The sequence below is a fragment of the Pelodiscus sinensis genome, chromosome 5 (genome assembly GCF_052426305.1).
Source record: "Pelodiscus sinensis isolate ZL-2025 chromosome 5, ASM5242630v1, whole genome shotgun sequence".
NCBI classification, from domain to species: Eukaryota; Metazoa; Chordata; order Testudines; family Trionychidae; genus Pelodiscus; species Pelodiscus sinensis.
This window is the reverse complement of record NC_143056.1, coordinates 20,366,291-20,382,044: the sequence shown is the minus strand read 5'-3', so window position 1 is coordinate 20,382,044 and position 15,754 is coordinate 20,366,291. Positions and strand designations below refer to the sequence as shown.

General features: G+C 41.0%; 1 protein-coding gene across 2 annotated transcripts in view; it reads left to right on the top strand.

Moving 5' to 3' along the window:
• Positions 1-15,434, top strand: part of TRMT61A (tRNA methyltransferase 61A) — a 43,593-nt gene extending 28,159 nt beyond the window's left edge. For both annotated transcript variants that reach the window (XM_025188615.3, XM_006130998.3), the window contains exons 3-4: positions 1,333-1,599; positions 14,091-15,434. In XM_025188615.3, coding sequence (XP_025044400.2) covers positions 1,333-1,599; positions 14,091-14,419 — 596 coding nt within the window. In that variant the 3' untranslated portion in view covers positions 14,420-15,434. The remainder of the gene's footprint in view (positions 1-1,332; positions 1,600-14,090) is intronic.
• Positions 15,435-15,754: the final 320 nt, after the last annotated feature.

Genomic DNA, 15,754 nt, shown 5'->3' with positions numbered 1-15,754 from the left:
TGTTTAATGCAAGCATTGCTGCTGATTCATTCAGCTGTCTATTTAAGAAGGCCGAAAGTTATTTTTTTAAATGTTCTCTAAATCAGTAAGGGTACATCTACACAGTAATATTATTTTGAAATAACTTAGTCTACGTCTACACAGCTTGCAGTTATTTTGAAGTAAAATTGAAATACTGTCAAGCTGGCGGACTTCTTACTCTGACTGCTGTAACCCTCACTGTATGAGGAGTAAGGGAAGCCATAGGGAGAGAGCTCTATTTAAAAATAAGTGCCATGTAGATGCTCCCAATTTCAGAATAAGCTATTTCAAAATAAACTATGCAATTGGTGTAGCTCAATTTGCGTAGCTTATTTAGAGTTAAGTCCTGCTATGTAGACACACCCTGAAATACAAAATCCTCTGGCTTACTGATATAGGTCTAATGCAGCATGGTTCTCTAGCCCATACCGGACTGAAACCATGAGTGGTTCTACTTCATTAAGATTATTTACGTGCTTAAAGTTAGGTATGTACTTTTCTGAATCAGGGTTGTGTAGGTCACAATACTGCAAGATGCTGAGTCCTCTTAAATCTTATTGGCATTAGCGGGAATTGAGTGTGCTCTGCACCTCACAGGGGTTTAGTCTATAGCACCTTGAATATATGTAGTGCTCAATACTAAGAAGCAATAACAATAATTCTTGTTCTGAAGGGCTTTGCTTGTATGGACACAAATAGGACTTTCAGACATTGATACTTGTCAGCAAAATTTCACCTAATACAAAAGTCTTAAGTGAGATGTAACAATTTGTTCTTGACTTTCCCCCAAAAGAAATTTTGGATAATGGTTGGAGAACTTATGGTTTCTGTGCATATAATGTTTGTTTTATTTATCAGGATATATAGGAATAAACAATCACAGTGATGGGTAGGTGCTTTCCATAACATCAAGTTTTCTTTCTCAGCTCATGTGTTGGTTCAACAAGTGATCTGAGGACCCATGGGGAAATTGCTTTCTGTAAATGTTGAATCAGAAAGATGTAGGAATTTATAAAGAAAAGGTTACTTTTAAAGGCAAAACATTCAAGTCTTGCATGGCTTTTGATCCGTGTTCCTAGAATCTAAACATGGAGAAAACCCATTGGGTCGTCTAGTGCATGTCCTTGCTAATGTGGGGCTGTGTGCTGTTATAAATTTTACTAATGATTTCATTCATTCTGTGTTTTTTTTTTTTTTTAAATATTCCAAGCATTTGAGCTTATGCTAATTCACTAGGAAAGACCATTCTACAGGCACTTAGACCTTTGTGTCAAAGTGTTTCAAATATTTTTTTGTTTTGTTTTTCTTTAGGTACCGGAAGTGGTTCTCTTTCTCATGCTATCATCAGGACGGTGGCTCCTACAGGGCATCTGTACACAGTGGAGTTCCACCAACAGAGAGCAGAGAAAGCGGAGGAGGAGTTCCAGGAGCATAAAGTAGAACACCTTGTTACAGTGAAGAATCAGGACGTCTGTAAAAACGGGTTTGGGGTCTCAAATGTTGCAGATGCAGTATTCCTAGACATTCCGTCACCTTGGGAAGCAATAGGACATGCAAAATCAGCACTGAAGATTGAAGGTATCTTCTCTTCTATACTCAGATCTGTGGGGGGGGGGTGTGGTTTCTGCCTTTGAACCTACATATTAAGGGTATGCCCATTCTGTTGTGTGATCTCCATTCTGGTGTCAAGTCTGTTGTCTTTTCTCAGACTACAAAAAAGTCTTCACATTTACAGAGAGAGCCTTAGAAGAAAAACAATCTTCTCCCACAGGTTTCTGTGACAACTGCTGCAGTTGTCATGTGCCACACATAAAAAGCTTTTGAACCTCTGTCAAGCATATATTCTAATGGATCCAAGAGAGTGTAGGAAGAACTGACGAAAGTAAATCTCTGACATTTCACTGGAAAGGGTGTGTGAGTGTGTGTGAGTGTGTGTGAGTGTGTGAGTGTGTGTGTGTGTGTGTGAGAGAGAGAGAGAGAGAGAGAGAGAGAGAGAAAGAGAAAAAATAATAGATCTGGAACAGCACTTCCTGTTAATCATTGCAGGTTTTGAGTAGAAGAGGTTCAATAAACACCACACACCTAATCTCTAGAAAAGTGATTTTACTTAAGTATGCCCGCTTTCTTTCTTTTTCAATCCTACCCTTTTAGATTTAGTGAGAATTTTGTCACTGACTTCAGTGAGAGTGGGACTTTAGGGATTTTCCTCATGGGGAAAGTTTTATCTGTTACGATGGTATAGTTATCCTGATATAAATGCCTCTATGAACATTGTTATTGTTTATAGAAGCCACATAACTTATACTGAATACAGCCACTGTTATACTGGAATAAGTATGTTCTACCAGTCATACTTTGTTCGTTTTACAGCAGCAGTTCTCAACCTATAGGCAGCTTGTGGCCCAATCAGCACACAGCTGCAGCCCATGTGACATCCTCTGGGCTATGCAGATAGTATGTAGGCCACTCCCACACTCTATCTATAAACAGAGTGAGCTGCATATCTGGCCTACTTTAGTAAATAGGTTGAAAACGAAAACTACTAGTTTACAGTCACACCTTATCTTACACCCTCTTAAAAAAAATTCCTGTGTAGACAAGGCCTTGGACAGGCTATGATATCCTTTATTAAATGCCCTACTTTAACCACAAAGAGAGTTCTCCTAATCAAGAGCCTGTTCCTGTATAATGCAAAGCATCTCTTTCTAGGGCCCTGATTCAGCAGGGGACGTAGTTACTGACCTGCTAAAATCCATTTATGTTCCTTAAAGCACTGAAGAGTGTGCCTAATTTTAAATGCATTCTTAGGTCATGTTGAAGACAAGAGGAGTTTAGCATGTATTTAAAGTTCATCCCATGTTAAGTACCTGGCTGAATCGGAGTCTGTGTGTGGAGATCCCTCCGCTGTCACTCAAAAATTTCTAACAGTTTGCCAGAAGCAGTGTACAGTTTAAAATCACAAACAAACAAAAAATCCCATAATGAATGTTCTGGGCTTGCAAGGGTTACAGTTGCATTTCTAGCTGCTCCCAGTGTCTGCTGAGAAACTAATTCACACTGTACTATGGAATGCCCTTGCCATGCTCAAATTATCTAATCCAATGAGCGTACTACTCAGATGACTCCTCAGCCCAGATGAAGGGAGCTGCATTGCGCAGTACAACTTGAATTATTTAGCCAGTATATGTTGAGACTGCTAAGTAGATGTACTTGAAGCTTTCCAGGCTTAGAATCCTTGGAACATTGCAGTGTCTGAGATCCTGGAAAGCTGATTTTATTTATATAGATTTATAGCTAGTGCTGTCTCTTGTTGTGTGCTGTAATAGAACGTCCACTTACCCAGTGCAAAATAGAAAAAAGTCACATCTGGCTGCTGCTAAGTGGCCCTGTATTACAGGAAGGCAAAATTGTCAATCCCCTTTTGAAATTAGGATTGTTGTAAACAAACCACACTACCCGAGAACTGACAATACTGTAAGGGTTTGGCTACAAGGCGCATTAAGCCTGGCTTCTGGGCTCCTGGATTCAGTGTTTCTAAGCCTACACTTGAGTGTCTTGGATTTACAGTTGTTAGCTCTGGGTTTGCCGGTTGTGCTAAAGCAGCGATGGGCCACCTAGGCTAGTGAGTGTACCACATGAGTGGCCCTCCTTCATTTCAGTGGGCTGCAAGACCGTCATAACCAAGACAGTCTCCTGGGATAGAGTAGATTTGCTAACTGCACTTGTGTGCCTAGAATTTTAGGGATGTGCTGATTGAACTGTAGCACTGCTTTGATTGGATGTACAGGGAGCTTTTACAGTTCATGTTGTGTGCAGTCAGCACACACTTCGCTTTAAGTGCATCTCACTTTAATAATATTGGTACGAAAAAACCGACATGGCCAGAATCCAGCAGAATCTGGCATTCCTGCTCATGAGCAATATAAACAAAATGTCTTGTGGGCCACACATACAACCCTTATGGGCAGCATGTGGCCTGCAGGCCACAGGTTGCCCACCATTGTACTCATGTGTGCATCCTGCACTACACAGACTTTCTGACATGGGTCTATGGCTTGTGCTATGTTCACACTGCAAACTGGCATGGGCTCAAGGCACAGCAGCCCTTGGGCTGTGACCCGCCTTCCCACCCAACCAAGTTCTATGAGCCAGATCCTAAGTGCTTGCTGCCCTCAGTCAGATTGATTTGTGTGTGGACAGAGGAAGGCTTGGACTCACACCTGAGTCAGAGCCTCGGCTTGGAGTACGGTGTAGACATACCTTAAGTCTCCTCATTTGGATGTTTGCACTACTTGTTATGCTGAAGACTGATTTATGTTGCAGTACAACATATATTTTCCATTATCAGTGTTGAAAATCTATTCCTTTGGTGGGTACCATATAACAAGAAACAATGATGATTGGAAAGTTTAAAAAATGCTACCAAGGTGACTGAAAAAATCCCTAAAAGAATATCCGAATGTGCGTTTTTGTTTAGCTGATTTCACATAATCAAAAGCTATTCTATAGTGGGAATACTGAGTACACTTAAAGTCTTTATTCACCAATGCTCTCAGTGATGAGTGGTAATTATCATTAGAGAAAATGATTTCTCATATAGGGAAAGATATGTGGGGGGACACACAAGCTATTCATACAGGAGATTTTATTCTAAGTAAGATGGCCATAATGCAAAAATAACAACAATGCAATTGGATAGTAGTCATTTTATTACTTACAGTCTTAAGAACAGATACTTAAATATGCTTATTCCAATCTTATTTTAATGTACACCATTTTCTGGTGGTCTCCCAAAAACACACCACAGAATTAATAATTATAATAGAAATATCACCTAGAAGGATATTAAGAGCTATTATGTTCAACAAAGCCTTACAATAAGCATTCTTTTCTTCTCTACTCGGTCCCAAGCTCTGAATAGCTGTAGTTCAGTATTTTTATAGGCTGAAGGTTAATAGTCCTGTTTAAAGAGTACATTTTCATGTTCCTGCCTTCAATTGTCCTGGCTTCCCCTTTTAAAGCACTGCTGTATTGTGGAGAATAAAATGGCCAGTGGATTTGTGGCTCAAAAGCCCTTATTTTTTGTTAATGATGTGCTCTGTGCCCATTCAGACTCCTCATCTCCTTAGCTGTATGCTTCTCGGCCGATTTCCCTTTTCATACCTATACCCAAAAAAAAAAAAAAAAGCCTTCTAATATCTCAGTGGCTTGGCAATGCTTCATTGCCCATTTTGCTTCCATTTCCAGACCTATGCTCTTGCCTTGGCAGCATCTGTTGATTGATATTTTTTTCATAGCTATAGCTGATGTCTGACCTTGATTTTTTTGGTAAGATCTTACCTACCCCTGAGGCTGAATAAAAAACAAAGCGAGAAATCTGCCCCAATAGCCATGTAAATTAAAAATAACCTGATTGCATATAGTCTCTAGATATTCTAGAACTCGTTACTTGCAGAATACTCTAAGCTGAGTAGAGTTGAACCAAAGCTTTTTAATGTTAATTCTCCAACCATCCTTCCCTCCATCATAAATGTTATCCAGTGCTTTCAAGGCTGCAGAAGACTATGTTCATGCAGACTTCTAAATTTTCCTTTAATGATACAGGCAAAGTACAACTGTATGTGTGGTGTGTTTTACTCAAGACTTTTGCTTTATAAACATTGTTGGTACTGCTTAGATCAACAGTCTGAGTCCTAAACTTATGCAATGTTAACCCTTTTATCCAGACTTTCCACTTCAATTTAAGTGACCTATTAATTAAAAGAAACTTGCACAGTTATTCTTAAGATATCAACTGAGGCATGTGACCCAGTGTTGGCAGGTTAACTTATTGTGATGCCTGTCTAGTGCAAATAATTGGTCCACTGAGGTTATGCCTTGTCAGTGGAAGGTTCCTCTATATAAGTCTTACTCTGAGGGCTTGTGTTTATTCCTGCGCTAACGGTACAGCAATGCTTTGCACTTTTTGTTTATTCAGAATAGGTTTTAAACAGGGCTTTAGCTTCCCAGCACAAGATAGAATGTTGTGTAATCATTATCTCATTATTCTTTCAGACAGTGTCTATAAATTTTTTTTTTTATATATAATCACCGCCAACAGCCCTGTGAGCAGGGTAAAGAATTATCTGTATTGGGCTAACATCAGCTTTCAACTTGGGGAAAAAAAACCCTTCAGTGTACACTGTTTCCATGCAAAAGGTTTCATTGATTTTTTTTTTTTTTTTGGTTTGTTTTCCCCCTTCCCTCTCCTGAACATTATATGTTGTTCATGGTCCCCCTGCCTATAGCAACCTACAGCTGGCCGAGGGAGAAGGGAAAACTATGCCACAGGTTTTTCCTAATTTGGGGGTTAATGGGGAAATCTTCAGAGGAGTCTGTGGTGCAGAGAAGTCAGTGTCATCTGTCCCGTCCTTGATATCATTGACATGAGGGTTTGCTGTAAGCTCCCCTCCCCGCTGATCAACTGAAGTTCCTCTATTGAGCAGCCATTGTGAATTTGAGTTCTAGAATACTTTCTACACTAGAGTATTTTACCTCAGATTAATCACTTTCCAATTAACCAGAGGTCACTGACACAGTAGCGCTGGCAGCAGCCAGGGCCGGGTTTAATATTGTGGGTTTTCTTTTCATCCATCCCACACAGAATTGGCTTGAGCCCCTACCCAGTAGCGTGGGAACTCCACACACACCTGGGTGCCTGTGAGAGGCAATGCTTCCTAACTCGCCAACACAGAGTCTAAAGAAACTTTTAATGGAAGAGAGAGAGAAGTTACATGGCATTAACTTGGGAAAACACCACAGACCGTTCATAGCCGCTCTACAAGTAAATGTCCACAGCTCAAGCAGATTGAGCAATGTTCTTTGCCTCTCAGGCTCACAAGTCCAGCAATGTAAGTGTCCCAGTCACATGCCCAGCCTTTCTCTGTGCCCCACTCACTGTTACTGCCTTGGTGAGGGCAGACCAGAGCTCAGAGGTGATTTTCAGAGCTCACCTCCCACCCTTGCGGGGGTGGGAATAAGAGGCATCTCACCCACTCCATTGGCCACTCGCTGCTGCTCCCACCAGCCACCAGCTGGCCACTCCCACCAACCCCCTGCTGGCTGCTTGCTCCTGCCAGCCACCCCGCTGGCCACTCGCTGCTGTTCCCATTGGCCACCAGCCAGCCACTCCCGCCAGCGGCCTACTGGCCACTTGCTCCTGCCAGCCATCCCGCTGGCCACCTGCCCCTGCTCCCACCGGCCGCATGCTGGCTTTTCCCGCCAGCCAGCCACCTGTTCCTGCCAGCCACCCCACTGGCTGCTTGCTGTTGCTCTCACCAGCTGCCTGCCAGCTGCTCCTGCCAGCCACTGGCTGGTTGCTTGCTCCTGCCAGGCGCCCTGCCGGCCACCTACTGCTGCTTCTGCAATGGCTTTGGGCTAAACCTAGTGATTTCAGCTTTTTGTGAAGTCAGTTTCTCTGATTTCAGCTCTTGGCCCACCACATAGTCTGGCCAAAAGATTCCAGCTTCTGCTGGAATAATATTTTAAAATAATAGAGACCCCTTATGGTGTCTGTTTTTAGTTCTATCCTTAGAACAGGAGAGGAGAGGGGAAGAGAGAGAGAGATTGATTGAAACAGTCTTACAGCTCATGCCTGGAGGGCAAGTAGCCTGCTGGTTCAAGCTCCTTCCCCCAATCCCATCCACTTGAGTCTGGAAGGGAAAGGCTTGTCCATCCAAGACTCTTTACAATGACAGTATCTCTCTTACAAGCACTGGTGGTCATATTTTACAATTCATACATTTAGGGTTAACATGGTTTGTGACCCCACAACAGTCACATTAGTTACAATAGGCAAAATTCCATTCTTACAGTTGACCATCCATCAGGCCTATAGCACTGGCTGAACTGGGTTTACATAACCACATCCAGGATTTTTTTCCCACTCTAGCATGAGCTGTATTTACATATCAACAGTTGAATACCTTGCAGGGCTAAACAACTGAGTGAGCATAACCACACCCAGGATTCCTGTCCCCTTTCAACGGGCTGCTTTGGAAGCAGTGGTTCAGACCCCGCTTACATTTATAAAGGCCTTTCTCACTGTATCGGAGTATCTCACAGTCTTTCGTAGGTTTATAATCATAGCATCCAGGTGAAGTAGGGAAATGCTGTTATCCCCATTCCAGAGACTGACACACAGAGAAATTAAAAAACATGACCAGGGTCACACACGGTGTATGTGGCAAGACATTGAATTGAATCTAGCAGACTCACACCCTTACTGAAGACCATACTCCACCAGTGCACACAGTGCTCAAACTTTTCGTGATGCTCTTGTTGCCACAAGTTTGTTCTAGGATCAACAACAAACATTTGACCCCCTTGAATAAGCTAGGGATGTTAAATATTGGTTAATTGAATAGTCAATTAACCTAATTAACTCTATTCGGTTAGTCGACTACTCTATAGTCCCCAGGCAACCCCTGCCTGGGAGGAAAGGATCTGAGCTCCCAGACCCGAAACAAGCTGGAACTGAGCCAGGCTGCCTGCCTGCCTGGCTCCTAATATACTTTAAATGCAGAACCACAGCAGGAGTGGGTCCAGGGCCCAGTACAAGGACTGAGCTGGGCTGCTGGCCAGCCTGCTAAAAAATTTACTGGCAAAGGGTGGGGGGGGCATGTAGTGTATGGCATTAACCGATAAGCTTTTGCTTATCCGTTAATCAACTACATTATTACATCCCTAGAATAAGCCTTTGTAGAGTATAAGAGGTAGCCATTTAAATGTGCCTTGAATTAAATAGCAGTTTACTAACTAGAGGTTTAAAAATGCAGTATAAACAAAGCTACAGAAGGGGGACTGTAGGCTGAGAGAACATGTGGTCTAGTGGATCCAGCACGGGATGGAGAACAAGGGTCTCCTGCATTTCTGAAAACACAGGTTACTATGTATGAACCACAGGCCCAAGCAGCTGAGCTATGCTGGTCCTGCAGCAGGAAACCAGAATGGAACAAACCTAAAATACCCCTCAGGCCAGCCTGCACACAGTACCACAGTAACAGCTCACTCTTGTCCAATATCTTTTGGGAATGCATCCGCCCAAAAAAATTAAAGTGAGGTCTGTGGAAAATTGTATGTACAACTCTTACTAACGGTCTGGCATATGATTCAGTGAATATTTTCTGAATAAGAGAGCTTTCATTTTCCCTGTCAACAGGATCCTCTAATTTCATTGCCTCACCCACATGTACATTTGCTTAAAGGACATCCTGTTCTCCCGTTAGACATGCAATATTTTTAGTGTTCTAGTAGCACAGAGTAAATGCCATAGTGATGTTTTTCTGTGACACTGCTACCTCGCCCCCACAAACTATTAGTGCCTATGTTTTCTGGGATCCTTGTAATTTAACACTCTTCTTGTGACACTGCACTGAAATTCCACAACACAGTGAATTGTGTTCTTTTTTCCTAAGAAAAACAAAATTCTGTATTGTGTCTCCTACATCATAGAATCACTTTCAAAGTTCAGAATAATTGGCCCCTTTGTATAGAACTTTATGGTGCTTTTCTAATTCCAGATTCTCTGCTCAGTGTTGAGAACCCCTCAGTGGTAAAATGATGTAGCAGAGCACCTATGACCTATAATAACCTGCAAAAGACAGAGTACATCATTTGTGTTTATATTCTGCATCCTTTTGAATCTGAAGTGTGCATTAGAATTCCCAGGGGGAAGGGGAGTGCATTGCCAGTTTTTCTTTTTAAACTGGGGCCATATCTAAAGTACCAGGTCAGTTTTTAGCTAAGTAAAACTCTTGATTGCAAAGAGATGTTCATCATTGCTCAGGCAAACCACCAAGGCCCAAATTCTGTTCTGCTCTACGTATGTGTAAATCTGGTATTATTCTTGAAGTCAGCAATGTTAGTTGTTCTCGGTTTTTATTTATGTGACCTAGAACAGACATTAGCCCTTTCTAAGGATGTCAGGATGTCCCTTCATTATTAATTATATGTTTGTCCTGTATGTTGAAAATACAACGCAGTATGCAAGTGCCAAGTATTATCTCTTATCCTCACCCCTTTTTCGTATCTTTCTCTTTAATCTTTCCAACCCAAGTTGTGCTTTGACTTCTGTGAACTCTCAATTCCCTGCTTATTTATCGTGGCTGCCAGCCACTCTGTGGGCTCATCCCCAGCCTACAGCTTGGTGAGATTTAACCTCTGCCGTAAACGTTTCCAACATTCACTGCCTGTAACATGAAGGGGGAGGGGAACACTTTCATACAGATTCATTAGTCTCTTCCCCTCAACTGTAGTTCTTGTCAGAAGCATTATACATGAATAAACATAACATTTTTAGACAGCTCCTCTGATCAAAAAGCTTACACAGCTTCCCAATGTGAACAGGATTAATCTCAGATAATTACTCTATCAATTTATGATGACACCTAGATCTCATTAAACAAATTTAGTAGCAGTAGATTGGCTCCTTTGAATGCTTTCCTTTGAGAAAAATTCAGTTAGGAAGTTTCTGGGTTTTAGCTGTTTTTACTACCATTGGGTCCAGTTCACCCCATGATTGTCCAGAAACAGAACAGGGTGCATGCAAGTGAATGAGAAGAGCATACGTGTCTTCACTTCATTCATGAGGGAATCCTCCGCATGACAGAACAAAGGAATGCAAATTCCAGTCTCTTAAATCCTAAGTGCCTCCTGCTATCTAAAGGACAACAGGGCTCTTAAGAACTGTGAATGCTGGAAACTAGATTTACACCTTTGTGACGCCTGTAATGTACGCATTGTTGGATAGCCGGTAGTCCAAAGGGTCTGATGCATGATGCAACTCACTGGAGGGGGAGTTCAAAACTATCCATCCCCGCACTTCCATAACTTGATGTGGCATGGCAAGCCTTTCCATCTTTGTCTTATCAGGAAGCCTCACATCATTACTTAGGATAGTAATAGAGAGGCAGCCGTGTTAGTTTTTCCTTTTGTTTTAGCAAGATCAGACTATGTAGCACTTTAAAGACTAACAAGATGGTTTCATAGGTGATAAGCTTTCATGGACCAGACCCACTTCCTCAGATCATATTAGGCTGAGCCAGTTTTCAGATGAGCAGTTGTGTCCCAAGTTCCAGTGGTTTTCCTACTCCAGAAATGTCAAGTTAGTCAGAGCTTTTCAGTCTTTCATTTTGTTCCTCAGATCTGTTATTTACTTGCAGAATGATCGCCTGAATTGCTTCCAGCCTTTCACTAAGAATCACTGAATGACCAACATCATCAAAGTCAAATCTGTCCTGCTGGCTGGTCTGTACAGGAAAAAGTTTGGGGGACCTCTCTCCCAACTGGTAGAAGCCTTAAAGCCAAGCGCTGCTTGTTGACTGCAGCTAAGCTGATTTTTAGGTTTGTTATGGGATACACCTTGCGTCTTTTATAACAAGAGGAAACAAGTAATCAAAAATTAGTAGAAAAACTGAAAACATACAGGTTCTTGTACCACCTTCACGACTACAGCATCTGAGCACCTTTCCATAATGCATTAAGCAATGTGACCTCCATTCTGCTGTTCCCATCTGCATATTGTCCCAAGTTCATATGCAGGAATTTATGGGGGGGGTGCCTTTTTGGTAAATAGATCATAAGGGTGTGAATGCACCCCGCTGGTCCCCCAAGTAAGCGGGGAAATCATCCCCAGCCTTCCTGTGGCTGGCCAGAGCACGGGGGAGGGAGGCTCAGGCAGTGTCTCGCTCCTGCCTTCCCCTGGCTGGCTAGAGTATGTGCGTACGGGCCTGTATCTGCATATTATCTGCTGTTCTCTACATATTTAAACAGGTTCTTCTTCCTTTACTACCACATAGTCTGAACACTTGAATTGTGCAATCTCTCTAAACAGTCTAGTGTGTGGGCTGTCAGAGTTTGTTTTGGTAATCCTTGCCAAATTTGGGATAGACATTGTGTGGTCAGCTTAACTACCCTGTGAAAGAAAAAGCATGTTGTGGTTTCAAGGCTTGACAAGAATTGCTGATGGCTCGTATTCCAACAGCTGTGTGCAGGCTTCATCCATTTGGCAAGTCTTGTGGATTTGTATATCTAAAGCCATCTTGAAATCTTCAGAGTCCAACTAACTCAGCAGAATTGACTTACTATAAATGCAAAGCACTTTTGCTTTGTGGCTTTTATTTCAGTATAAACCACCCAAAAAAACCTGAATGAAGCACTAGAAGAACACTGATATTTCTGCATCTTATTTCTCTGAAAACAAAGAGTCTATTGTGAAATGACATTTAACTGAGACACTTGTTTGGTGTCCCACAAAATGACAATGTATTGTCTTTACAACATGCATATATTGTACTAATTTTCTAATTATATAACAGAAATTTCCCTCCCGACTTCTCTGTGCTGTAATATCCACAAAGACTAGAAACGTGTACTGCTTCCCTCCTTCCCTCCCCCCCCGCAAAAAAAAAAGAAATCCTGTCAGCTTCAGAGTAATTTTGGTAGCCATGCAGATGAATACATATGATACCCTGTTTCACTGGTATTAGCTATATGGATGTGCAGCTAAATAGCAGTCATCAGGCTTGGTGGATTATACAACATCCCAAAGTAATTTTTACAGGTGGCTTTTTTAATTTTGACTTTGGGGAATTGCTTGACAAAAGGCTGCTTTCTTTTGAAGATGTATGTTAAGTACCATTGACAACGAAGACTCTATTTAAAGATTAAAATAAAATCCAATCCAAAACCTACTTACTGCGGAATGGATTAATGGTCACAGAAAGAATTCTTCCCCAATCACTGTCCAGCACATCACTGCTGCACTGTAACTGGGGCATTACAGCAGCACTTACACTTATACCTGACACTCTCTTTTTTTAGATCTGTAGCTTAGGGGGAAAAAATGACATAAACCAGCTCTCATGTGGGACCAGCTTGGCCTCTGTTTTTAGCCAGATACTTTGCTGTCAAATACATGGGCTCTTTAACTGCTTACATAACTGGATTTTAGGAGGTCTGCTTGGATTAGTAGACATGGAGAATGAGAGAGATGGGAAGGAGTGCAAAGCAGATCAATGTTCATTTTTATCTGAACATAATAATATAGCTTCAGCTTTTTTTCATTCCCCTCCTCTCATCTACAAGTTTTCAGTAGGGTCAGTTGCATCATGGGACAGACATTACATCATGAGTAAGACCACATGACCTGGATTTATGGTAGACAGTGTCCCTATAATTCCTTGATCTGATTTGGCTGCGGCTTTTTAGAGTAAATCTGACTCGTTCTATTCCCAGCTCTAAAGGTGACATTGAAAAGGTGGGGGGGAGAGGTTAAAAATACTCAGTATTGAAAAGCAAGAGTCTAAGGAGTGCTTCAATAGACAGGAAAGTAACAGTATATAATTTAAAGTTTTGTCTTGTGGTGTAAAGGTTTTAATGCATATGCCATGAAACTGCCTGATCTAACAATCAGTAAATCCCTACTGAATTGCCTTTTACATTTTGTTTTGAATTTGATAATCAGGAGACATGAGAAAAGCTTGCTTGACTAAAAGGGTAAAGTTCTAATAACACTCCATCTATGGAATGGAGATTACTTTATATCTACACATGCCATCTGTCTCAGACATAGCCAGTTGTGTGTCTGTGTGTGCACATGCACGTCCTCTTGTGCTTTTATTATAAAGGCAATGTTGTAATGTGGAGCAGAGTTAGAAACCCACTTCCATCTTTTGCATGAGTCAACTTCAGTTTAGTGCATCAGTCCAGTGGTCATGTGTTGATTCCAAGAAAAGTCAGCGGTCTGAAGTGATCAGTTGTAAGGCTGAACCACAAATACTAAGTGTGTATTCCAAAAATGATTTAATCTGTCATTATGTTTGTTCTTAAAGTGGGCTGAAGCATCTTGAAAAATTATCACCATTTTTATGTTACCATTATAAACTGCACCGTTATCTCCTTGGAGATCTTTATCTCTTATGCTTATTAGGTATTTTAATTATGTATGTGCACTGTATTGAGAGAATTTGAATAAAGATTAATTAAATTGTTGTTTTCCTCTCTCCTCTAATGCCTGTTTTATTTTGTAGGTGGACGCATCTGCTCCTTCTCCCCTTGCATTGAACAAGTTCAGAGAACCTGCCTGGCTATGGAAGAACATGGTTTTACTGAGATTAACACTCTGGAAAGTCTGCTTCGAGTATACAATGTTAGGACAGTTAGCTTGCAAATCCCTGACCTTGGAAAAGCAGCCGAGGATAATTCTGGTACTGGGTTTGACAGCAGCAACCAATCAAATCCAGATAGCTTGTATGGTATTCTGCAGCAGGGAACTGCCCAGTTTAAAAGTGGTGTGCCACTTAAGGAAATGGTGGGTCATACTGGATATCTGACCTTTGCTACTAAAAGTCTATTTTAATATACTTTTGTGTTTGTTTTTTTTAAGGTCCTCCAAACTTTTACTTGTCAGGAAATTCCATATATAGTCCAATCTATTTGGAATATGCTTTGTTTAAATAACCGAGAGCACTAACCAGCCCAACATAGACAGAATATTTAAGGTCTGGAACAGCACTCTGTTTCTGTCAGAGAGAAAAGATAAAGAAATAGCTAATGGCAATTCATTGGAATTTGCAAAATAAAGCCGCTTGCTGATAAGTTTTGTTCAGTCAGCTTTTTTCTTTTTGGAATCCTTTCTTGGTTTCCCCACCCTATGTAGACACTTCTTGGGGTTTTTTATTTGGTTGAGTTTTGCTATTTATATTGTTTTTTGGATAATTGGAAAGATCCTAGTGGACTCATTGTAGATGCTGAAATTGTGAGCTCGTACAGCAGTAATATTAAGCGGTCACAGAACGAGTGTTCTCTTGGAATAGAATTTGGCTACACAGAGGATTATCTGCAGTGTGTTCAAGAACATGGTCTTTTTCTCCCATCCCCAACTGGCATCTAGTAATCAGAGAAGTCTCACAAGCAGGGTAGCTGTGGAATATAGAAGAATATATTGGGAACATCCATCATAGAGGCTTCAGCTGCGATGGCTCATTCATACTAAAATCTTATGATAGAGCAGCTGCTTTCATTGTTTGTAAGTCAATTGTGAGCATTTACCATCATGTTTTAATGTTACTTGAACACCACTTTGTAAGCCATTTTTCTGAGGTTTGGGGTTTTTTCAATTAAGAATTGCATTATTTTACCCTGTTGCAACTGAATGGTAGAAAAATCACTATTGGCGGGATTTCTCTAACAGTGATATAAACTTAGCAAAATCATAAATATTCTTTAGCAATAATTTACTAGACTACTTATGGGGTCTGTTATATGCAGCTGGTCAGCGTGGTTGATCTATTTTGAACATCTGATTAAATTTTTCGTTTATAGATTAAAATTATTGTGTATGTTTCTGAGACTCTACATATCTTTTTTTTTTTTAAATAAATTCTCTATTACGTTCTTCTCAGCCACTAATGAGATCTCTCTGCTCGTTGTTTTCCCTGTACGTTGTATTTTGTGAAAAACAAAATATATTGATCCATACTGGGCACTTTCTTTTTCTATTGCAAGCTATTGTATGAACATTTGTACCTGATTTCTCCCTGTTAATGGCAAAAATAAACAAAGCTAAGCTTTTAGCATGTTTACAGCAGAGCTCTAATCTATAATGGTCTAAAGAAAGTTCAACCAATCAGGACAGCACAGATAAAACTGTTGAGCAGATTAAAGGCAGAAAGTAATTCTGTTGAATGCAATC